This window comes from Chrysochloris asiatica, unplaced genomic scaffold (genome assembly GCF_000296735.1).
Source record: "Chrysochloris asiatica unplaced genomic scaffold, ChrAsi1.0 scaffold00035, whole genome shotgun sequence".
NCBI classification, from domain to species: Eukaryota; Metazoa; Chordata; class Mammalia; order Afrosoricida; family Chrysochloridae; genus Chrysochloris; species Chrysochloris asiatica.
In genome coordinates this window covers 11,401,252-11,423,869 of record NW_006408553.1, presented here as the reverse complement: position 1 = coordinate 11,423,869, position 22,618 = coordinate 11,401,252, and the positions used below count along the sequence as shown (strand labels likewise).

The window sequence follows — 22,618 nt, the reverse complement described above, 5'->3', positions numbered from 1 at the left end:
GTATTTCTGAGGAGTGGCTGGTGCGTTTGAACAGCCAAACTTTTGGTCAGCAGTCCAGTGCTTCTCCTACAGTGCCACACCAGGACACTGCAATATAAGGAATTCTTGATTATATACTACTTCCTGAAATGGTTGAACATCAACCATGGTTTTTGGTGCAGTAACTCAGAATTCCTCTCCTCTCCTATTAATGCTCTGATCGTTCTTTTGATGAAAAACTTTAGGTCTATCCACATTTGTTGTTCAAGATATTTCATTTAAGTAATACCACAATTTTGTCTTTTTATGGCTGATTTATTTCTTTCAGCATGGTGCTTTCAAGGTTATTCCATGTTGTAAATCTATCAGGACTCCATTACTCCTTACGGCTGACTGTGTCCTGGTGTGGCACTGTGGATTAATATGCTAGACAGCAAAATTGATTGGAACTGCAAGGTGGATAGTTCAAGCTCACCAGTTGTTCCTAGAAAACACTATACAGGGTCACAATGAGTTGGAACTGACTCAATGATACTTAACAGCAACAACAACAATACTATGTTGGGAACGTGGTGGCTCTAGAGGATAAACGCTGATCTTTGAGCCACAAGGATGGCTTGAACCCCCCAGCAACTCTGCAGGAGAAAAGATTTACAGCCTCAGAAACTCCATTCAGGATCTCTGAGATTATGTATCATGAGAAGCTCTGGACAACATTGCAGAGAATGAGTATTCTGAACACTTAATTATGCTTATGAAGAACTTGTGCATAAAAGAAGAGAGATGTTTGAACAGAACAAGGAAACACTGAATGGTTTAAAATTAGGAAAGATGTGTTCTGGGGTTGTGTTCTTTCACCATACTTATTAAATCTGTATGCTGAGCACATAATATAAAAAGGTGGATTATATGAAGAAAACCGTGGCGAAGATTTGGAGAAGACTCATTAGCAAACTGTGATATGGAGACAATATAACCTTGCTTTCTGAAAGTGAAGTGGTCTTAACATACTTACTGATGAAGATCAAAGAATGCAGCCTTCAGAATGGGTTCCACCTCAATGTAAAGAAAATAAAAATCTTAACCACGGAAACAATAAATAACATCATGATAGATATAGAAAAGGTTGAAGTTGTCCAAGACTTCATTTTGTTCAGATCAACTATCAGCACTCATGGAAGCAGCAGTCAAGAAATCAAATGACATATTACATTAAGCAAATCTGTTGCATAAAACCTCTTAAATTGTTGAATGAATGAAGTACACCAGACCTAAACCATGATATTTTTAACAGCCTAATGTGCATATGAAAGCTAGACTTAATAAGGAAGACTGTAGAAGAATTGATACTTTTGAGTTATGGTGTTGGAGAAGAATATGAACAGTACCATGGGTTGCCAAAAGAACAAACAAATCTGTTGGAAGAAATAAGGCCAGAATGTTCCTTAGAGCTTTGTCTCTCATACTTTGAACATATCATCAGGAGGGTCCAGTCCCTGGAGAAGGACATCATGCTTGGTAAAGTGGAGGGTTAGGGAAAAAAATAAGACCCCCTATAAGATGCACAGGTAAAGTGGTAGCAGCAGTGAGCTCAAGCATAGCAATTGTTACAGACCACAGGTATTGGGGTGTTGAGGACCAGTGTCATGGACGAAAATTCCAGCATGTGGCCGCAGTCCGACATGCTGGCCAGAGACCCTGTGGGCCCAAGGAAGTAACCTCCGGACGTCCCGGGTCATTGGCTGTTACAAACTCACTGAGGGGCTAGCTCTGTATAATTCTCTTTAGTCCTATTAATTCACTCTATGCTTCGAACCCCTGTAATTGCAGCTTCTGAGAAAACGGCTTCTTAATGTGCCTCTCTCAATGTCTCCACTGTGTTAGCAGTGTGTAAGGTTCTAAGAACAAATCTCTCTGAGGAACAGACTCTGGCCACTGGGAAAATTCATCCAAACTGTTCTTTGTCAAATTATTTAGTTATGTTTGATATTAACTTACTACATGAACCCGTGATACCCATGGACAAATATTAAAACAAAAAACTGCTCCTAAAGCCGAGAATGTAAAAAGTTCCAAAAACAAGTTTGCTAAGAAGCTCTGGAGACAAGTTTCCGGGGCTTTATCTAAAGAACAATAGTGTCAGCCTTCCCAAATAGCCTTCAGGTGCAAACCGTTCAGCTAGGTGTCTTGCTTCCTCCAGCAAACCTGGCCCAGCCGACACAGTGGGATTCCTCCCAAACCTTTTCACCTTCCCCCATTCAAGATTAGGTGCTATAGGTATGTTAATTAACCTGGAGAAATTGAGTTGCTGCCCTGGGATTCGAACCTGAAAAGTATCATGTAATAATTTGCTTGAATTTCTGGAAATTTACGGATGTTAGATTATCAAGACAATTTGTGATGTATGTTTTAGAACTTGTACCTGTAAACCTTGTGTCCTGTGTTGAACGATTAATCACATTTCACTTCTTAACAAACCCCGCCTTCCTTTGTGTAAAGCTCCTCCCCGAAATAAAGTGGAAGCGCAGACCCAAGCCCGCATGCGTTAAGGCTTGCAGGCCATGCATTACGACTGGTATGCGAGGCGTTACAGCTGGCAAGGCATGCGTTAAGGTTTGCAGGGCGGTGCTTTACTGCCTGCAGGGGCCACGATGCCAGTAGTCCAGGGTCTGCCCACCAGTGTCACATCCATTCTGGTTTCCGGGTGTCTTCTTGTCTCTCTTGTTGTGTCTTTGTGTGTCTTCTTTATCTGTTACTGTTGCCGCCAGATCTCCCTCCTTCGTGAACCGAACCCCCATGTCGAGGCTGGCTCTCAACAAGCAATGATTTTGATGTTGGAACAGGACTGGGCAACGTTTTGTTCTGCTGTGCACAGCTTCATTTTGAGTTGGTACCAACTCAATGACACCTAACAACATAACATGAGTCAGAACTGACTTGATGTTACAAGAACAATACTCTGTTATATGTATATATCTTGTTCTTTTTATCTACTCATCTACTGATGTGCATATAGGTGGTTTACACCTTTCAGCTACTGTAGAGATATTGCAAAGAACATTGTTGATGTTTATAAGTGCTGTCGAGTTGACTCTGACCCATAGAGACCCTGTATAGGGTTTCCAAAGAGCAGCTGATGAGCTTGAACCACCAACCTTGCAGTTCAAATGGCTTTGCAGTTTGGTGCATTAACCCACAGTGCCACACTAGGACTTCCAAAGTACATTGGTATATAGTGTATAGTTGAATCTCTGTTTTATATATAGGAGCAGAATTGCTGGATCATATGTACTGTGCACTGACTTTTTTGATACAGTTGTTATAGCCATAGTCGATATTGTTCTCACCAAACAACTGGGTGAGACCACGGAGATTAGGTGTGCTATGTCTTTTCTTGATGTGTCTGGGTGAGAGAAGGTGAGGGAAAATAGTGATAGGATTGAAAGATTCAGCTGTGAGTAATTATTAACAGGCTAACTATGATATTTTAAAATTAAAACTCTTACATGGTGATTGGTCAATTTTGCCATCCCTCTGGGTATAGATTGATGTATCTCAGAAGCATGAATGGGGGCTTTCATAACATCAACTACAAAGATCTAGTAGCAAAGTGCATCATTTGCACCTCAAGATCATTGCATGATTAACATCTGAAGTCCAGGATACAGAGCTAGGACACTGGGACACTAGAGAAGTGGCAGAGATGCAAGAACAGCAGAGACGGCAGCTCCAAGAACATGAGACAAAGTGGAGGGCCTCCAGATTCATGTAATATGAAATCTGAGCCTTTGTGCCTTGGTAAAGCTTTATACCATTGGAAACCCTATAATGGGTCGCTACAAGTCGGAACTCACTTGAAGGCAGGCAGAAAGCAGCAGCCAGCAGCAGCAGCAGCAACTTATATGGAGTATGATGGAGAATCCTAGTAAACAGACATCCTTGACTTCAATCCTTTCTGCACTTTCATAATGTTGTTTATTAGTTCAGTTATGAGAATTTTTGTTTTCTTTACATATTGAAGGCTATAGTCCTGATCTTCATCACTACTTCCTTCAAATGCTCTTCATTTTCATCAAGCAAGATATTTTCATCTGCATACCCCAGGTTGTTAATGAGCTTTCCTCCAATCCTGGAGTTATATACTTATTCATACAATCTAACTTATCAGCTTATTTGCTGAACATATTGACTGAATAAGTATGGTGAAAGAATACAACCCTGGTGAACACCTGTCCTGGTTTAAAACCAGGCAATATTAGGAGTCCTGGTGTGGTGCTGTAGGACAATGTGCTGGACTGTATGACCAACCTGAACCACAATGTCAGTGGTTCAAACTCACCATCTGTTCCTAGGAAACCCTATACAGGGTTGCTATGAGTCAGAAATGACTCAACAGCACTTAACAATGATATTACCCAGTAGCTTATGGGCAGGGTATTATTAAATTTACATGTATTTGATTTTTTTCCTTTGATCTTTCTATTGTTGATTTCTCCTTTTATAGCATTATGATTTTTATAGCATTTCAATTTTTAAAAATGTATTATGACTTGTTTTCTGTATGGTCTATTGTGGAGAATAACCCATGTGCCCTGGAAAACAATATGCATTTTGTTGTTTTGGGCTTAAAGGCTCTGTTTAAGTCTATAAGATCAAGTTGGTTGATTGTGTTGTTTAGTTATTCTGTGTCTTTGTTGAGTTTCTTTCCGATTGTTCTGGCCTTCATTAAAAATAGTATATTAAAATCTACTCTCACTAAAAAATGATCTATTCTTTTCTTCAATTCTATTACAGTTTGATTTATATATTTTGAGGCTTATTTATTGGGAGCATAGATATTTGTTGAGTTCTTGTCATCTTGTTCAATTGACCCATTAGTCATGAGATACTGTTCTTTTTTTCCTCTCTCTCTTATGCTTGTTTTTGCCTAAAGTCTATTTCATCAGAGATTGCTATTGCCACGCCTGCTCTTTTGTTTGTTTGTTTGTTTGTTTTGTGAATTATGTGATAATTTACATGGGGGAACATTAGCTTTACATTCATCCTGTCTTATTCCATTTCATTAAATGATTACAATTCCCTGCATGCATCATTAAACAACCAAACAGTACACCCCACAAGCCTGCCCCCCAACTGTCAACACACAGACCCACTTCCTCCCTGAGTCCACAGTCCCCAGCTGCTCCATCTCTCCACGTCATCATCTCTGCCTCCATCTCTGGCGTCACTGCTTCTCTGGTTAGGGTCCTGCTCTCCGCTCTTTTCCCTTGATGGTCCCAGGGACCTCCACTCCTGGACTGCAAAATCAACTACTCCCCTACTTTACAAAATGTCTTTGTTACAAAACGTCTACCTTTACATTTGCACCACTCACAGTCAGTCCTGATATCAATCATTCACTATTGAACCACAAGAGTCTTATCACCATCTCCTTAGATCAGCCCCATCTAGACAGGTTGGAAACCACTCAGTGGAGATTCTACCTTCCCCTGCACCCTCTGGAACTAGGCTCCCTCTTGAAAGTTGTAAGCCAGTCACTTCTTGTCTTTGTAGCTCCCCCACCCATTTTTGAGTAGCCAATGTCTAAGTTGCCCATCCCTGTCGACCCTGTGTACTAAGGGGGTGGGAATAATCCTCATGTAAAGATTTGTTCCCTACTTTGAGCTATTATATCCACAAGCATAGGTCAAGTTCATCAAATTGTAGTGGATCACAATTTTTCCCTCTTCTTTCTTCTTCTGGTCAAGTTCTGATCATCCCACCATTGAAGCCAGGTCAAGTGGGTACTGTCTGTAAATATGAGTGTTTTTGTGCACCTCCACTCATTTCATATCAGCTGGATGTTTCACTCTCCACTGTAGTCCTCTGTGGCCATATCCCTATCTCGGGGCCCAGGAGTCACCAAGTCTTGCCATACTTCTGGCCAACCAGGTCTCAACCCAGACTGACAGGAGTCTATTGAACGTGCTTGGACTTAGCTCATAACTTCATTGCTGTTTTTCTCCCACCTCAACTTATCGGTGACCAACATGCTCAGCAGCAAAACCACATCCCTGCTCAGGTATTCTCCTTGAGTCTTAGTCTTGAAGGTGGTTTGTCCTGAGGGGCCCTGACCACTTGCTTTGATGGCTCCCTGGTGAACAACTTACTTGTTCTTGTAGTAGTTAATCAGACTGCCATTATTGTTTTTTATTTTTCCTGCTGGTCTTTCTTTCAAGAAGTACCTTCTGTTCTTACAGCTGCTCCAGACTGGTCTGCTTGTTGTTTCAAGTGGAAATGTCCCACCTCAGAAGATTCTGGATGGGGGTCAGGATCCACAGGAAGCCTCCTTCCTGGTCAACTTCTAGCCCCATTTTAGGTATTCCAATCAGTTATGGGCTGAAGATGGACTTACAATTTTTCTATGGTGATGTTTCTGGCTATTCCTTTCTCTCTCCATCAAGTGTCTATTTTACAATAATAGGCAAGGGAAACCAAGATTTAAAAGACAGCCAAGCATCTTAACATTATTTCCCCGCTTTTACCCATTCAAACCATGCTTCAATCCCAGTATCACAGGGATTGTTGTTCAAAGTTTGAGCATACACCACTATTTGCCCCTGTCCCACATAGCCCATGCAAACTTGCCTAATTGTTCTCCCATCCGCCTTGTTCTTCCATTCCCCTTCACCTTCTTGTGTATTACCCACCCCACAGCACCCAAGCTATCCTGTGTTTATTCCCTACCCTGTGCTCCACTTTCCCATCCCTCCCCTCACCCGACCTCACACATCCCAGTAACCAGAAAAGAGTTTTTCCCCCCATTAGTGTGGGTTCTTTTTCTTAGTCTTTTACAATAATGGTCCTATGCAGTATTTCTCCTTTTGTGACTGACTAATTTCACTCAACATATGTCCTTAAGGGTCATCCATGTTATGTGGTGGCTTGCAGCTTCCTTGTTATTCTTCACAATAGCATAATATTCCATTGTGTATATGTACCAAAGTTTGTTTATCCATTCTTCCATTGATGGCCACTTAGGCTCTTTCCATCTTTTTGCTATTGTAAATAGTGATACTATGCACAATGTTATGCATATATCTACTTGTGTTATGGCTCATATTTCTTGTGAATAAATACCAAGTGGAGGATTTGCTGGATCATAAAATGTTTCTATTTCCAACCTTCTGTGGAAGCGCCATATTGTTTTCCAGAGTGGTTGGACCATTTTGCAATCCCACCAACAATGTAGAAGTGCTCCAGTCTTCCCGCATCCTAGCCAGCATTTATTGTCCTCTACTTTTTTGATCTTTGCCATTATTGCTGGTATGAGATGATGTGCATGATGACACTTAACAACAATAGTTAATAATAGTGAACATTTCTTCATATGTTTGTTGGCAGACTGTATCTCTTCCTTGGTGAAGTGTCTGTTCATGTCATGTGCCCATTTATTAATTGGGTTATTTGTCTTTTTCTTATACAGTTGTTGTAGTTTCTTGATATTTTAGAAATTAATTGTTTGTCTGATGTGTTGTTGCAAAACATTTTTTTTTCCCCATTCTGTGGGATCCCTTTTCATTCTTTTAGTTAAGTCTTTTGATGCACATAAGTTTTTAATTTTTAGTGTGCCAATCATCTATTTTGCCTGGTTTTGTTTATGTTATTTTCCAAATGTTTGGTAGTCTGTGTTTGCCTTGTATTAGAGTCCTCACATTTGTTGCTATTTTCTCATTGATGACCTTTATAATTTTGAGATTCACATTTAGGTCTTTAGAGTTGCTTTTTGTATATGGCATGAGGTAAAGGTCTTGTTTCAATCTTTTGCATATCACTTTCCAGTTCTGCCAGCACCATTTGTTGAAGCGACTATCTCCTCTCCATAAAATATACTTAGGCTCTGTGTTGAAAATCAGTTGGCTATATGTGGATGGGTTAATTTCTTAATTCTCAATTCTGTTCCATAGATCAGTATATCTTTCATTGTATAAGTACTAGGATGATTTGATCATTGTAGCAGTGTAGTAAGATTTGAAATCAGGGAGTAAGAGGCTTCCAACCTTATTCTTCTTCTTATCCAGTGCTTTTCTAATTCTGAGTCTCCTTCCTTTCCATATAAACTTTGTAATTTTTTCCCCCATCTCTTAGAAGAATGTTATTGCAATCTGGTTTTGGATTGCATTATATATGTAAATTGCTTTGGGCACTATTGACATTTTCATGATGTTAAGTCTTCCTACCCAAGAGCATGGTACATTCTTCCATTTTTGTAAGTCTCTTTTGGTTTCTTGTAGTAGTGTTTTGTAGTTTTCTTTGTATAGGTCCTTTGTTTCTCTGGTTATATTTATTCTAGATATTTCATCCTTTGGGGTGTCTATTGTCAATAATATTGCTTTCTTATTGTACTTTTCAGCACTGTCATTGTTACTATAGAGAAATACAACTCATTTTTGTATGTTGATCTTATACACTGCCACTTTGCTGAATCTTCCAATGAGGTCTAGTAGCTTTTTTACTGAGTCTTTGGGGTTTCCATGTATAGGATGATATCGTATTCAAATAGAGAGAGTTTTATTTCCTCTTTGTCAATTTGGATGCCTTTAATTTTCCTGTCTTGTCATATAGCTCTGGCTAAGACTTACAGAACAATATCAAATAGGAGTGGTGACAAAGGGCATCCTTGTCTGGTTCCTGTTCACAGAGGGAAGGCTGTCAGTTTCTCTCCCTTGAGAGTAATGTAGGCTTTTGGTTTTGTACATATGCTCTTAATTATGTTGAGGAATTTCCCTTCAATTCCTACTTTGCTGTTTTTTTTTTTTTTTTTAAATCAGGAATTTTTTTTTTTTTTTTTTTAAATCAGGAATGGATGTTGGCTTTTGTCAAATGCCTTTTCTGCATCAATCGATATGATCATGTGGTTCTTTTCTTTTCCCCCATTTATATGGTGGATTACATTGATTGTTTTCATAATGTTGAGCCATCCTTGCATCCCTGTTATGAATCCCACTTAGTCATGATATATTATTTTATTCACATGCTGCTAGATTCTGTTGGCTAGGATTTTGTTGAGAATTTTTGCATCTATGCTCATGAGGGATATTGGTCAATATTTTTCTTTCTTAGTCATGTCCTTCCCTAGTGTTGGTATGAGGTTTAGGCTTTCTTCATAAAATATATTAGGAAGTATTCCTTCCTCTTCTATATTCTGGAGTAATTTGAGTAGAACTGGTGATAGCTTTTCTCTGAATGTTTGATACAACTCATCATTGAAGCCATCTGGACTTGGACTTCTTTTGGTTGGGAATTTTTTGATGACTTGATCAATTTCTTCTTTTGTTTTGAGTCTGTTCAAGTTTTCTACTTCACTGTGTGTAAGTTTAGGTAGGTTGCATTTTTCTAAAAATTTATCATCTTTTCTAAGTTTTCAAATTGTTGAAGTACAACTTTTCATAGTATTCAGTTATTATCCTTTTTATTTCTTTGGTTCCATTGTGATATTGCCCATGTGGTTTCCAATGCATATTATTTGTGTCTTCTCCCTGTTTCTTTTGTTAGGTTTGCCAATAGTTTGTCAAATATTAATCCTTTCAAAGAACCAGCTTCTTGTCTTGTTGATTCTTTCTGTAGTTTTTCTGTTTTCTATTTCATTGGTTTTTGCTCTGATCTTTATTATTTCTTTTCTCTTGATGACTGTAGGTTCCCTCTGTTGGTCTGTTTCTAATTGTTGGAGTTTCTGTGTTAGTGTGTTATTTTTGGTTCTTTATTCTTTTGGGATTTGCACATTTATTGTAGTAAATTTTCATCTCAGTACCACTTTCACTGTGTCCCAAAGAGTTTGGTATGTTGTGTTTTCACTCTTGTTTGTTTTTAGGAACTTGGTGCATTCACATTAAATTTCTTCTATTACCTAGTCACTTTTCAGCAGGGTGTTATTCAGTTTCCATGTATTCAACATTATTTCTTTGGTCTTCCTATTATTGATTTCTAGTTTATAACATTGTGGTCTGAAAAGATGCTTTGTAGTATTTTGATGTTTGTAAATTAATGGAGGCTTGTTTTGTGACCTAACACATGGTCAATTCTAAGGAATGTTCCATGTGCACTGGAAAAGTATGTGTATTGTGCTTTTGTTGGGTCAAACGCACTGTACACAACTATGATGTCAAGTTGATTGATTGTGCTGTTTAATTCCTCTGTAACTTTGTAGAATTTCTTTCTGGTTGTTCTATCCCTTTTCCAAAGTGGCATATTAAAATTTCCCACTATAATTGTAGATTTGTCTATTTCTTTCTTCAATTCTTGTAGGGTTTGCTTTATATATCTAGGTGCTCTTTCTGTTGAAGCATATATATTTATTGTGGTTATTATCTTGCTCAATTGACCCTTTAATAATGAGATAGTGTCCTTCTTCATCTCTTATGTTGATTTTCGCCTTAAAGTTTATTTTATCAAAGATTAGTATTGTCATTCCTGTTTGTTTTTTTATTTCAATTAGCTTGGCATATTTTTTTAAATCCTTTAACTTTTACTCTGTTTTTATCTTTGTGTGTAAGGTTTGTCTCTTGTAGACAGCATATTGAAGGGTCTTGTTTTCTTATCCATTCTGATGCTTTCTGTCTCTTCACTGGTGCATTTAATTCATTGATATTCAGTGTATATATCAATAGGTATGAAATAATTGTTGTCATTATGTTAATTTTTGTGGCACTTTCATTCCTTAGTTCTGCATGCCTTCTTGTGCTGAGTTCATGTTTTTTGTGCTATTTCTTGTTAGTTTCTACTTAGTTTTAATGTTTTCTTGTTCTAGTTGGATCTTCATTTTCACGGTATGTTGTGAATTATTAACTTTATTTGAGGTTACCCTATAGTCTATTAACTTTTCCCTGCATTTAAGACAGTCTACTGTATCCTGCAATCTACCTGACCTCCTCACCACCTGGATCTCTGTTCCAATATTTTTCCATTCTTTGATCTTGTTAATATTTTGATCTTTGATTGGCCTCACAGGTCTTCTGAATCCTTTGTAATTTTGTACTCTTCTGAGCTCTGCTAACTGTCGAATGAGTTCCAGATGGTGTTTCCACATCTGTCAATCTCTGGTTTTTGTCTGTTCTTGTTGCTTTTCATTCCAAAGTACTCTCTTTAGGATGTTTTGAAGTACTGGATTGTTTTTGACAAAATCTCTTAGCTTTTGTTTATCCTGGAATGTTTTGATTGCACCATCATATTTGATTGACAGTTTTGCTGAATAGACAATTCTTGGTTGGCAGTTTTATTTCTTTTAAAGTTTTATATATACCTCCCCATTGCCTTCTTGCCTGCATGGTTTCTGCTGAGAAGTCAGAGCTTAATCTGATTTGCTTGCCTTTGTAGGTAATACTTCTCTTTTCCCTGGCTACTTTTAGGATTCTCTCCTTGTGTTTGATTTTGGAGAGCTTGATTATGATATGTCTTGGTGATTTTCTCATGGGGTCTATCCTTCCTGGAGTTCATTCAGCTTCTTGAATGTTTATCTTCTCATACTTCAAGATGTTAGGGAAATTTTCTTCCAGAAACTCCTCAACTCTATCGTCTGTGGACTTGTGTGTTTCTTTCTGTTCTGGTATGCCAATAATTCTTAAGTTGTTCCTCTTCATGTTATCCAGCATGAATCTTATACTCTTCAGATTTTTTAAATCCTTTTTCTCTGCTTACTCTTCTATCTTAGCAGTATTGAAAGCTTTGTCTTCCAGCTTGTTGGTTCCATTTTCCATCTCTTCAATTCTACTCCTTTTCTCTTTCAGTGTATTGCCCAAATCTGATATTTTATTATTAATCACCTGGACCTCTTTTTGCAGGTTTTGAATTGTTTCAATGCTGTATATTTCTTGTTTGATTGCTCCTGTAGCATTTTCCTGGCGTCTTCCTTATTTTCCTCCACCCCTCTGTGGATCATTTGGATTTGTCTTCATATTATTCTCCTGTATTCTTTCTCAGACAGATCTAAAATCTTCTCTTCTTCTAGTGGAAAGTCTTTGTCTGCCTCCAGTTCATTAGTCTCAGTTACTCTTTTCTGTTTCTGGACATGTGCTGAGACCTTTTGTTGTTTTGTCTTGGACATTTTTAGTAGTTTAGTGGCCTTTCAATGATTAAATGAATGTGTTGCTGTTTTGTTAAGCTTACCGAGTGTTTTCTGGTGGTTTGATCTGGAGATAAGTTTTTCTTTTTACATGTAATGCCTATCAGCTGGTATTATTTCTTGTCCAGATAGTGGGAGATTATGGGTAAGTTTGTAGCTTGGCTATATTGCCACAATTGTTGTCTCTTTTTGGTAAGATAGGGGGAGAAATCTCTCATCCTCAGGAAAAAAGTGAGACCAAAAGGACCAAATATAGAAACAACATAAAAGCAGAGTCAAAACCACCATTCATATACAACCATAAAACCGTACTGAACTGTCCAGTAGTGTTTGCTGTACAGGTCAGTGTGTATGCACATTAGAAACCTCTAGTAGTGGGTTGGGGTGTCCACTTGCTCAGGCCCCTTGTCTAGTCACCAATGTGGAGGTGCAGAGATAGATATTGAGAAATGAATGGAAGAAAGATTGTCCACTATTTTTATCTCTAAAAATCAGTTAGGTGTATCCGTATGCACAGTGTAATTCTCAAAATAACTGTGTCCTTGTATATAATATTTGGTGTTGGTTGTTGCTTTTTATGAGGGGTTTTACAAAGTGCACATACGGCTTGGCTGTGTGGCCAGACCTGCTTTTTCTTGCTAGGCAAGGCAGGAATAAAGGGTGCTGCCCAGGTCAACTTTAGGGTTGGGTCCCAGAGCCAGATGTCATAAGAAGCTTCCAAAGGAAGCCTGAGGGACCAATGGGCTCCCAGGAACCTCCTTCCTGTGCCATGGGAAAACTGTGGGTACAATTCCTGACCCTTTTGGGGTGTGCTCCCACCCACCTAAAGGTTTTTAGGCTGGGCAGTGAGGGTGTGATAGGGGAAAGGAAGTAAGAAAAGTGTAAAATCCATCACACTTCTTTTTCCAGATGCTGCTTTGTGGTTTTTAGCTTTGTATCACTGTATCAGCCTGGTTGTGGCCCTGCCCTCTGATCTCAGCCGAGGCCGAGGGCTAACACAGGGAGTATCCTGATCAATTCAGAAATTGTTGTATTTTCCTTCTACAGTCAGATTTCTCCACTGATGGGCACAGGATACTGACGACTGGCACCTTATACTAGGTCCAAAGCTCTGGAGCTGCTCCGGGAAAGCACCTCCTCTGTTTTTTTCATGAATCTGCTGAGGAGCCTTTCCTACCAGTCTCTGTTTCTCCCGCCCCCAAACTTGAAATCCTACTTCTTTGATTGCTGTTAGTTTTTTTTCCGCCCTTTGATCTTTAGTCTCTTTTTATCTTTGTACATAAGATATGTCTGTAGTAGACAACATATTGAGGGAATCCTGTTTTTTTAGTTGTTTTGCTACTATGTCTCTTGAATGCTGCATTTAATCTATTTATGCTCAGTTTATTTACAATTAGGTATCAATTGATCATTGCTATTTTGCTGTGTGTTTTTTCTGGTGCTGCTGATTTCTTTGTTTCACATAAATTTTCTGTGCTATGTTCATTTTATTTGTATGATTTCTTTGAATTTTATTCATTGCTGTTGTTTTAATGTTTATTAAACCTTCATGGTTTCACTTTTTTTGTTGTTTTGATGTGGAGTATTAATTTTTAAAGCTTATTCTTTAATTTATTAGTTTATTCCTCGGTGTAAAACAGTCTGTTTTATCTTGAAATTTACTTAATTTTCTTGCCGTTTTAGAAGCACTGTAACTTGCTTTGAAGTTGTCATTATAAGTTGATAATTCTTTTACCCCCCTTTCAGTCTTTCAGGTTTGTTTAACTTTGGATACTTCTATAGCTGAATTGGGAGTCCTGGTGTGGCACTGTGGGTTAATGTGCCAGAATGCAAAGCCGTTTGAACTGCAAGGTCGGCAATTCAAGCTCACCAGCTGCTCCTTGGAAACCCTACACAGGGTTGCTATGGGTCGGAATAGACTAGATGGCACTTGACAACAACAACAATAGCTGAATTGAGTCCTAATGACATTTCCATGTGTTTCAATCTCAGATTGTTGTCTGATGCTATTTGTTCTCAGTCCAAAGAACTGCCTTAATATTTTTTGTGAAGTTGGTCTGGTTGTCACAAACAAACTCCTTTCATTTATCTTAGTCTGGAAATGTTCTGATTTCACTGTCATATTTGAGGGACAGTTTTGCTGTGTATATGATTCTTCATTGGACATTTTTTACTTTTGAAATTTTGTTTAACTTTTCTTGACTCTGATTATTCATAAATCAAAGCATGATCTTATTGGTTCTCCTTTGTAGGCAACTTTTTGTTTTTACTGAAATGCTTTCAGGATTCTTTCCTTGTCTTGTATTTTGGATAATTTGATTATGATATATCTTGGTGATTTTCTTTGGGGGTCTATCTTGTCTGGAGTTTTGTCAGCATCTTGAATGCTTATCTTCTCATGTTTCATAATGTTAGGCAATTCTCCCCCCATCCCCAAAACTCTTAGACTATGTTTTTCTGTGCTTTTCTTGGTCTCCTGTTCTGGAATTCCAATCACACATGATATTTCTTTTCATGGTGTCCCACATGAATCTGAGGTTTCTTTGGATTTTTTTTTTTTCATTATTTTTTCTGATTGTTCTTCTAGTTTACTAGTATTGAGATATTTATCTACAAGTTCATTGATTTGGGTTTCCTTTGATCCATATCTACCCCTTTGTTCCTTCAATGTATTGTCCATTCCTAAAATCTTAGTCTTAATCTTCTGGGTTTCTACTTGCAGGTTTTATATTGTCTCCAATTCTTCCTTTATTCTGTTTGTTTATTCTGTGTTGTTTGAATTCTTCTTTGTTTTTCTTGAGCTTTCTATCAGTATTTAAAAATTCTTAAATGTGGCACTATAAGATAACCAGCATAGGTCTAGTAACCACAAGGACAACATTTCAAACCCAACAGCCATTCCTTTGAAAACCTATACAGGGTTTATATGAGTTGGAATAGAATTCATGGCACCTAACAACAACAACAACATCAAATGTCATTTGCTTGAATTGTTTTTCAGGTAGTTCCAATGTCTTTTTTTCCTCAAAAGCATTTTCTTCTCTGCGTTTTGGTCACTTGTTTAAACTACTCTGTCCTGTTTGTTCAGGTGAACACAAATTGTCTATTACATGTGATATTTTTGGTATCATTGTATTTGTATTTAATTGACTGTTGCTTGTTGGCATGTTCTTAAGCACTCACTGATTGTTTCCTGGTGGGTGTTATTAGAAAATAGAATGTGTATACTATTTCTGTTCAATGTTTATGCCACTCAGTTTAGGATGGCTTTGGCTTATGCTAATTATTGTTATTAATTAAGCATTGGCTCTTGCCTAATGGGACTACATAGGGTATGATTGTGGCTGGGCTGTATGGGCATGGTTGCTGTTTCCTGTCAAGTGAGGAAAGAAGATAAAATGTACACGCAAAAGTAAAACAAACCAAACCGAGCAAACAACAGTGAATAAAGAAAATAAAAAGGAGAAAACAGCAGACAAAAGCTAGAAAAAAATACAATAACCTAAAAGAGAAAAGAGGGAGAGAAAATAAAAAAATAAAACAAAAACCACTAAGGAGTGAGTGAGAAATAAGAGAGGAGAAGAAAAAAAAGAAAGAGAGAAAAAGCACTAAACACAATTAAGAAGAGGTATGAGTAAAAGAAATGAGAAAGAGACCAGAGAGTAGTAATGAAAAACAAACAACAAAAAACTAAAACAAAACAAAAAAAACCGAAGAAGAAGAAGTGGGGTGGTGGGGAGAGAAACAGAAGAAAAGAACAAAACATGAATGTAACGATGTTGTTGTTGTTGTTAGGTGCTATCAAGTTGGTAGCAACTCATAGCAACTTTATGCACTGGAGAATAAAACACTGTCCGATCCTAAGCAAGCCTCACTACAGTTGCCACGCTTGAGTCCATCGACGCTGCCACTTGGCCAATCCATTTCATTGGGGGTTTTCCTCTTTTTCTCTGACCCTCCACATTACCAAACATGATATCCTTCTCCAGTGACTGGTCTCTCCTGACAATATATCCAAAGTATGAGAGAGGAAGTTTGGCCATCTTGGCCTCTAAGTAGCACTCTGGCTGCACTTCTTCCAAAACGGATCTATTGGTTCTTTTGGCAGCCCATGGCACTTTCACTATTCTCCTCCAACACCGTAAATCAAAGGCATCAATTCTTCTAAAGTCTTCCTTATTCACTGTCCGGATTTTGCATGCGTATGAAGTTATTGAAAATACCATGGCTTGGGTCAGGCGTACCTTAGTCCTCAAGCTGACATCTTTGCTCTTCAACACTTTAAAAAGTTCTTGTGCACCAGATTTGCCTAATGCAATACGTCATTTGATTTCTGGACTGCTGCTCCATGAGTGTTGATAATTGATCCAAGAAGAATGAAGTCTTTGACAACTTCAATCTTTTCTCCGTTGATAAGAATGTTGTTTATTGGTCCAGTAGTGAGGATTTTTATTTTCTTGACATTGAGATGTAATCTAGACCGAAGGCTGTGCTCTTTGATCTTTATCAGTAAATATTTTAAGTCTTCACTTTCAGCAAGCAAGGTTGTATCATCTACATATCTCACGTTGTTAATGAGTCCTCCTCCAATTCTGATGCCACATTTTTCTTCATGGAACCCAGCTTCTTGGATTATTTGGTCAGCATACAGGTTGAATAAGTATGGTGAAAGAATACAACCTTGTCGCACACCTTTCTTAATTTTAAACCATTCAGCGTTCCCATGTTCTATTCAAACAACTGTCTTTTGGTCCAGGTACAAATTCCTCTTGAGTACAATTAAGTGTTCTGGAATACTCATACTTCTCAATGTTGTCCATAGCTTGTCATGATCCACACAATCAAAAGTCTTTGTCTAGTCAATAAAGCACAGGTAAACATCTATCTGATATTCTCTGCTTTAGCCAAGATCCATCGGACATCAGCAATGATATCCCTCATTCCACGGCCTCTTCTGAATCTGGCTTGAACTTCTGGAAGTTCTCTGTCAATGTATGATTTTAGCCATTTCTGTATTACCTTTAGCAAAACTTTAATTGCAGGGGATATCAAAGATATTGTCCGATGATTTCTGCATTCCGTTTGGTCACCTCTCTTTGGAATGGGCACAAATATGGATCTCTTCCAATCAGTCGGCCAGATAGTTGTCTTCCAAATTTCTTGGCAGAGATGAGTGAGTGCCTCCTGTGCCACCTCACTTTTTTGAAAGATTTCAATTTTTATTCCATCAATTCCTGGTGCCTTGTTCTTTGCCAATTCCTTCAATGCACCTTGGACTTCCTCCTTCAGTGTCATTGGCTCTTGATCATATGCTACCTCTTGAAATGGTTGAACATTAACCATTTCCTTTTGGTTACAGTGACTCTGTGTATTCCTTTCTGCATCATTCAATAATTTCCCCAGAGAATCTTTCAATAATGAAAGCCAAGGCTTGAATTTTTTCTTCAATTCCCGCAGCTTGAGAAATGCTGATATATGCAAAGATGTTGTTGTTAAGTGCCGTCGAGTCGGTTCCGACCCATAGCGACCCTGTACAGGGTTTCCCAGGGTGTAAATCCTTACGGGAGTAGAAAGCCTCATCTTTCTCCCGCGGAACGGCTGGTAGTTTCGAACCGCTGACCTTAAGGTTCGCAGCCCAATTCGTAACCACTATGCTACCAGAGCTCCTTATATGCAAAGATAGAAAGTATAAAAAGCAAGGAAAGGTAAAGAGAGGACAAAGAGGATGAAAGAATGAAAAAACTTAAACAAAAGGTAAAAACAGCACAGGTGCCAAACCCAGATATGAGAAAATTCTGGGAGCTCCTGCCAGCCAAGTTGCTTACATGGTAGTTGGTCAGTGGGTTGAACTAGTGAATCTTTGCTCCTCTGACTTATCTCTAAAGCCACTCATGGGAGTTTCTATAAATAAAGGTGTTTTTTGTTCTGGGTACCCAATCTGAAAACAGATCATGCTGACTCTAAATAAGCTGGAATCAAGGCCTATCTGTCCTAGAGGGAAGCTAGAGTGAGAGTTCCTGCTTATGCAGAGCTGGCCAGAACTGGCTCTGAAGGTCTAGAGTAAACCTCAATAGTATTCAGGTGTCAGATATGGTGGAGTTAGCTCCCTACTCATTTGATGCACCTCACAACTGCATGGCTCATCACCATGCAGCCATCAAAGAGCGGGATCTTCTCTGGGAATATGTGCCACTGAAGGTTGGTCACACCTCTGGTCACTGGGGTAAGGTGAGATACAAAAAAAAAAAAAAAAAAAATCACCCCTTTGCTCCACGAGCAAGCTGTATACATCTGTACCACCCAGCTGCTTTCTGCCTAAAAAACTATTGCAAAAGTTAAAAATGATTGAGCCTTGTCTGGCTGGCTGGCATAGGTCATCTGTCTGTCTCTTTTTTTACTCCTCCTGTGTCTGTTCAGCTTCTTTTCCTAGTGAGGGCTAATCCAGGACTGGCCAGGGCTTTGCTGATTTGGAGCAGGGCTAATGTAGATAGCTCCTTACTCACTTTCATAGGTCTCACAACTGCCTTACTCACGGTGTTACTATGAACCAGGGAGAGCAGGAGCTTTGCTGGGAGTGTACATGGGTGAAGATTAGCCATGCCTCTAGTCACCAGAGGAGTGTGCGGAACAAGGGGGAAAAAAAAATCACACTTTTATCTCCGTAAGTCACTGGTATACTTCTAGATCAACAAAACTCTGACTTATCTCTAAAGCCACCCATGAAAATTTCAGATGGCTGTTCTGCATATGGTCTGCTGGTATATGTCAACAATCGGTCTCATATATTTTGCTACATTTGTTCTCTTCTTAGTAAGAGAAGCTCCTTCTCTTACTAAGCATTCAATTCATTTCTCAGTTCCTTCATCTGAAGCTCAGGGTTCCACGACTATCATCTCTGACTATTTTATTTGGTTTTCCTTGTCTTAGTTGTAGACTGTTTGTGTAGCATTAACCTAAGCAAAGTAAAGAACTAGGTTCATTGCTCAAAGATTTCCTGATTGGGAGGATTTCCCTTTATTGCTGTCCTTCAGATAGATCAGGGACAGCTGTGCATTGTTGCCATTACTGTCTGTTTTTAAATGATGCCTACTAAGGAGCTCTGGTAGCGTAGTGGTTACGAATCAGGCTGTGAACCTTAAGGTCAGCTGTTCGAAGCTACCAGTTGCTCCGTGGGAGAAAGATGAGGCTTTCTACTCCCGTAAAGATTTACACCCTCGGAAACCCTATACAGGGTCACTATGGATTGGAACCGGCTCGATGGCACATAACAGTAACAACAACAGTCTGCCTAGAAGATAAGTTGTCTGATTACTGTGAGATACTTTTTTTTTTTTTTTTACCTCAGGGAAGATACAAAATGTATGCTTTCAAAGTAAACCATCAGGAAAATGTAGGTTGTTTCACCACTGACTTGGGGTATGAGAGAACAATTTAGAGTTTGTGGCTTATAGGCTATGTCTAGGTACTTTGAATTCACTACAATGGGGCTTGGGTAAAGGGAATCTCCTTAGTAAAGTGAGTACATTTTTCTACTATTTTGATAGGCTTATCCTTCCTTCTGCTTTTGCCTGGGTGTATTGTTCATTGAGCTAGTTTTTAGAGTATAAATTCTATCCATTACTCCAAGTTATTTGTTCTATTTTGTTTTATTTTTCTGTAGTTACACCTTGGAGTTGGAGCCCTTCAACTGCCTATACCACCATTTAGGGGCAGAGTCTTCAATTCATTTTGTCTTTTAATCTTGTGTTGAAATCAGAACATTAGAAATTTGTTAGATGTTAGCTTTTCCAGTTAGTGTTCATTTCCCCCCAGTATTTTCAACAGCAATGTTTCTGGAAGAAACCCTTATGTAAGCACATCTTTGCTTAGTTCTCTGCCCATTTACTTAAGTTCCAGTAAGTCCAGAGAAGGAATGCTTATATTTTGTGGCAACTTTGTGGGAAGGGTTGGGCAATTATAACTGTTCATGCTGCCATCTTTCCTCAAGTTCCAAATATCAGTAGATACTGCACTATTGTTGTCATGTTGGTAAGTGCCATTGTATTGATTCCAACTCATAATGACTCTATACAGAGTTTTCTGAAGCTGTAATATTTGTGGGAGCAGAAAGGCTCAACTTTCTCCCATAGAGAGGCTGGTGGGCTCAAATGACCAACCTTGTGGTTCAAAGTCCAGTGCTTATCCTACTGAGCCACCCTGCTCCCTGCCTTGAAATATACCTTGAAATAAATACATTAGTAAAAATTGAGCTTCCCCCCTACACTTTATTTTGAAGTCAAAATTGATTTGTGAATTCAGTAATTAGGAAACTTTTTATCACCCCTTGGGACAATTTGAAAAATAATGTGTTGTTATTAAATGCTATTGAGTTGGGGCTGATTCATAGAAACCCTGCATAGGGATTTCGAGGAGCTTATGGTGGATTTAAACTACTGACCTTGTGGTTTCTAATGCTTTCTCTACAGTGCCACACTAGGAGCCCCTACCCCCTAAACAGTAATAATGTAGTCACTGACAAAAATGCTTCCACTTCTCAAAATATTATTTGAAATTATTTGGAATTTGCTACAATAACAAGGCATACATGTTATTGGTATTAATATTATTATATGGTATTAATATTATTATAGGAGCTCTGGTAGCGTAGTGGTTACGAATCGGGCCGCGAAACTTAAGGTCAGCGGTTTGAAACTACCAGCCGCTCCGCTGGAGAAAGTTGAGGCTTTCTACTCCCGTAAAGATTTACACCCTCAGAAACCCTATACAGGGGTCGCTATGGGTTGGAACGGACTCGACGGCACTTAACAAACAAAACAAAAATATTATTATATGAAAATGCCATTTGAATTGAAAACATTGTTATTCAAAACAAAAAGGTATTTAATTGTATTTCATTATTCCTAGTAAAATAATACATATAATTTGCTTTGATTTGCTAGTTGTTTAAATATATATTTGCATTATAATTTAAGAAATAAGGTCACAAGTCCTTGATTCTGCTCTTTTTTGTTTGTTTTGTTTAGTATACAAAGACGACAACTTTAGAGGCATTCTCTGTTGTTTTGACACAGTTGATTGGAATTAATCTAGGATTAACATATGATGACATATACAAGTGCTACTGTAAAGCAAATGTTTGTATAATGAATCCTGAAGCAATGTAAGATGTTATTTTTATCAAATATGTAATTTTTTTGTCAAACACTTCTCTTTGAGAACTGTTTGTAGTAGTCTTTGATGTATAATCTCTTGTAATATAACTTGAATAAGAATATTTTTACTAAGGATATTTATTTATTTAAATTTATTAAAAGAATTAGCATGTAATCTAGAATGATGTGCTTAATAATTCTATCTTTAGTAGATGTTGATGATTACTTTTTGAATTTTACTAGAATTTATGGATAAAATTCATTGTAAAAGTATACACAATGAGGTTCTATTGCTTCCCAGGGGTTGTGTTAATTTGTTTCATAAATAGTTAAAAAGATACATGTAGTGAATATTTCATATTTATACATCAGAAACAGAAAATACTTTAAATGATGGTCATGACAACAAACAACAAATCAGTTTGCACTTTATTCAACATTGGACTTGAACAGAATGGCATTTTATGGAAAATATGAAAAAAAAAAAAAAAACAACTAAACTGTTTATGCTAAAGTAGTCTGGACATGTTTTTCTGTCCATGCTACTTATGATGACACTTTGAAGAGAATAAATGAATTGGTTTTGTAAAAAGCTTGTGGAAAACTTCATGTCAAGCAAGAAACATGATATATTGATAAGAATTAGCTTGATGTGCTCAACAGATATAACTTGGAACATCAAGAGTGGGGAGAAGGAGTGTGTGACTAGTGTGAAATTTAAAAAAATGATAAGTGATTGGAAATATATGTTTTAGGTATGGGAAATAGAAAGTGAAATAGAATGAGGTAAATGAAACAAATCAGAGACAGAAATACAAAAGAAAATGTAGTAAAGAACCAAATAATGCAATGATAATATGGGTGTCTGAACTTTATAATAAATGTAACAAAACACATTTAACAGATGAACTAGTGTGAATAAAAAATATCTTTTAAAATAAAATGAATGTAGAATATATAAGGGGGAACAAAAAATATATTTGGGAGATAATTCAAATTGTCATCATAATTTATATTTCATTGAGATGTGAGAAAGATAACTAGTCGTTGTTGTCAGGTGCCATTGAGGCAGAACTGACTCATAGTGACCCAGTGTACACCAGAATGAAACAATGTCCAATCCTGGGCCAACCTCACTACCGCTGCCACACTTTAGTCCATCAATGCTGCCGCCTGGCCAATCTATCTCATTGGGGGTCTTCCTCTTTTTCTCTGACCCTCCATCTTACCAAGCAAGATATCCTTCTCCAGCGACTGTTCCTCCTGACAATATGTCCAAAGTATGAGAGATGAAGTTTAGCCATCTTGGCCTCTAAGGAATACTCTGGCTGCACTTCTTCCAAAACAGATCTATTGGTTCTTTTGGCAGCCCATGGCACTTTTAGTATTC

The 22,618-nt window shown here is 38.0% G+C and overlaps 1 protein-coding gene across 1 annotated transcript in view; it reads left to right on the top strand.

Moving 5' to 3' along the window:
* The window catches only part of LOC102833226 (disintegrin and metalloproteinase domain-containing protein 18-like), a gene marked incomplete at its 5' end in the record, with an annotated part of 250,534 nt that overhangs the window by 41,293 nt on the left and 186,623 nt on the right, over positions 1 to 22,618 (top strand). The window contains one exon of the mRNA XM_006859992.1: positions 21,100 to 21,236. Coding sequence (XP_006860054.1) covers positions 21,100 to 21,236 — 137 coding nt within the window. The remainder of the gene's footprint in view (positions 1 to 21,099; positions 21,237 to 22,618) is intronic.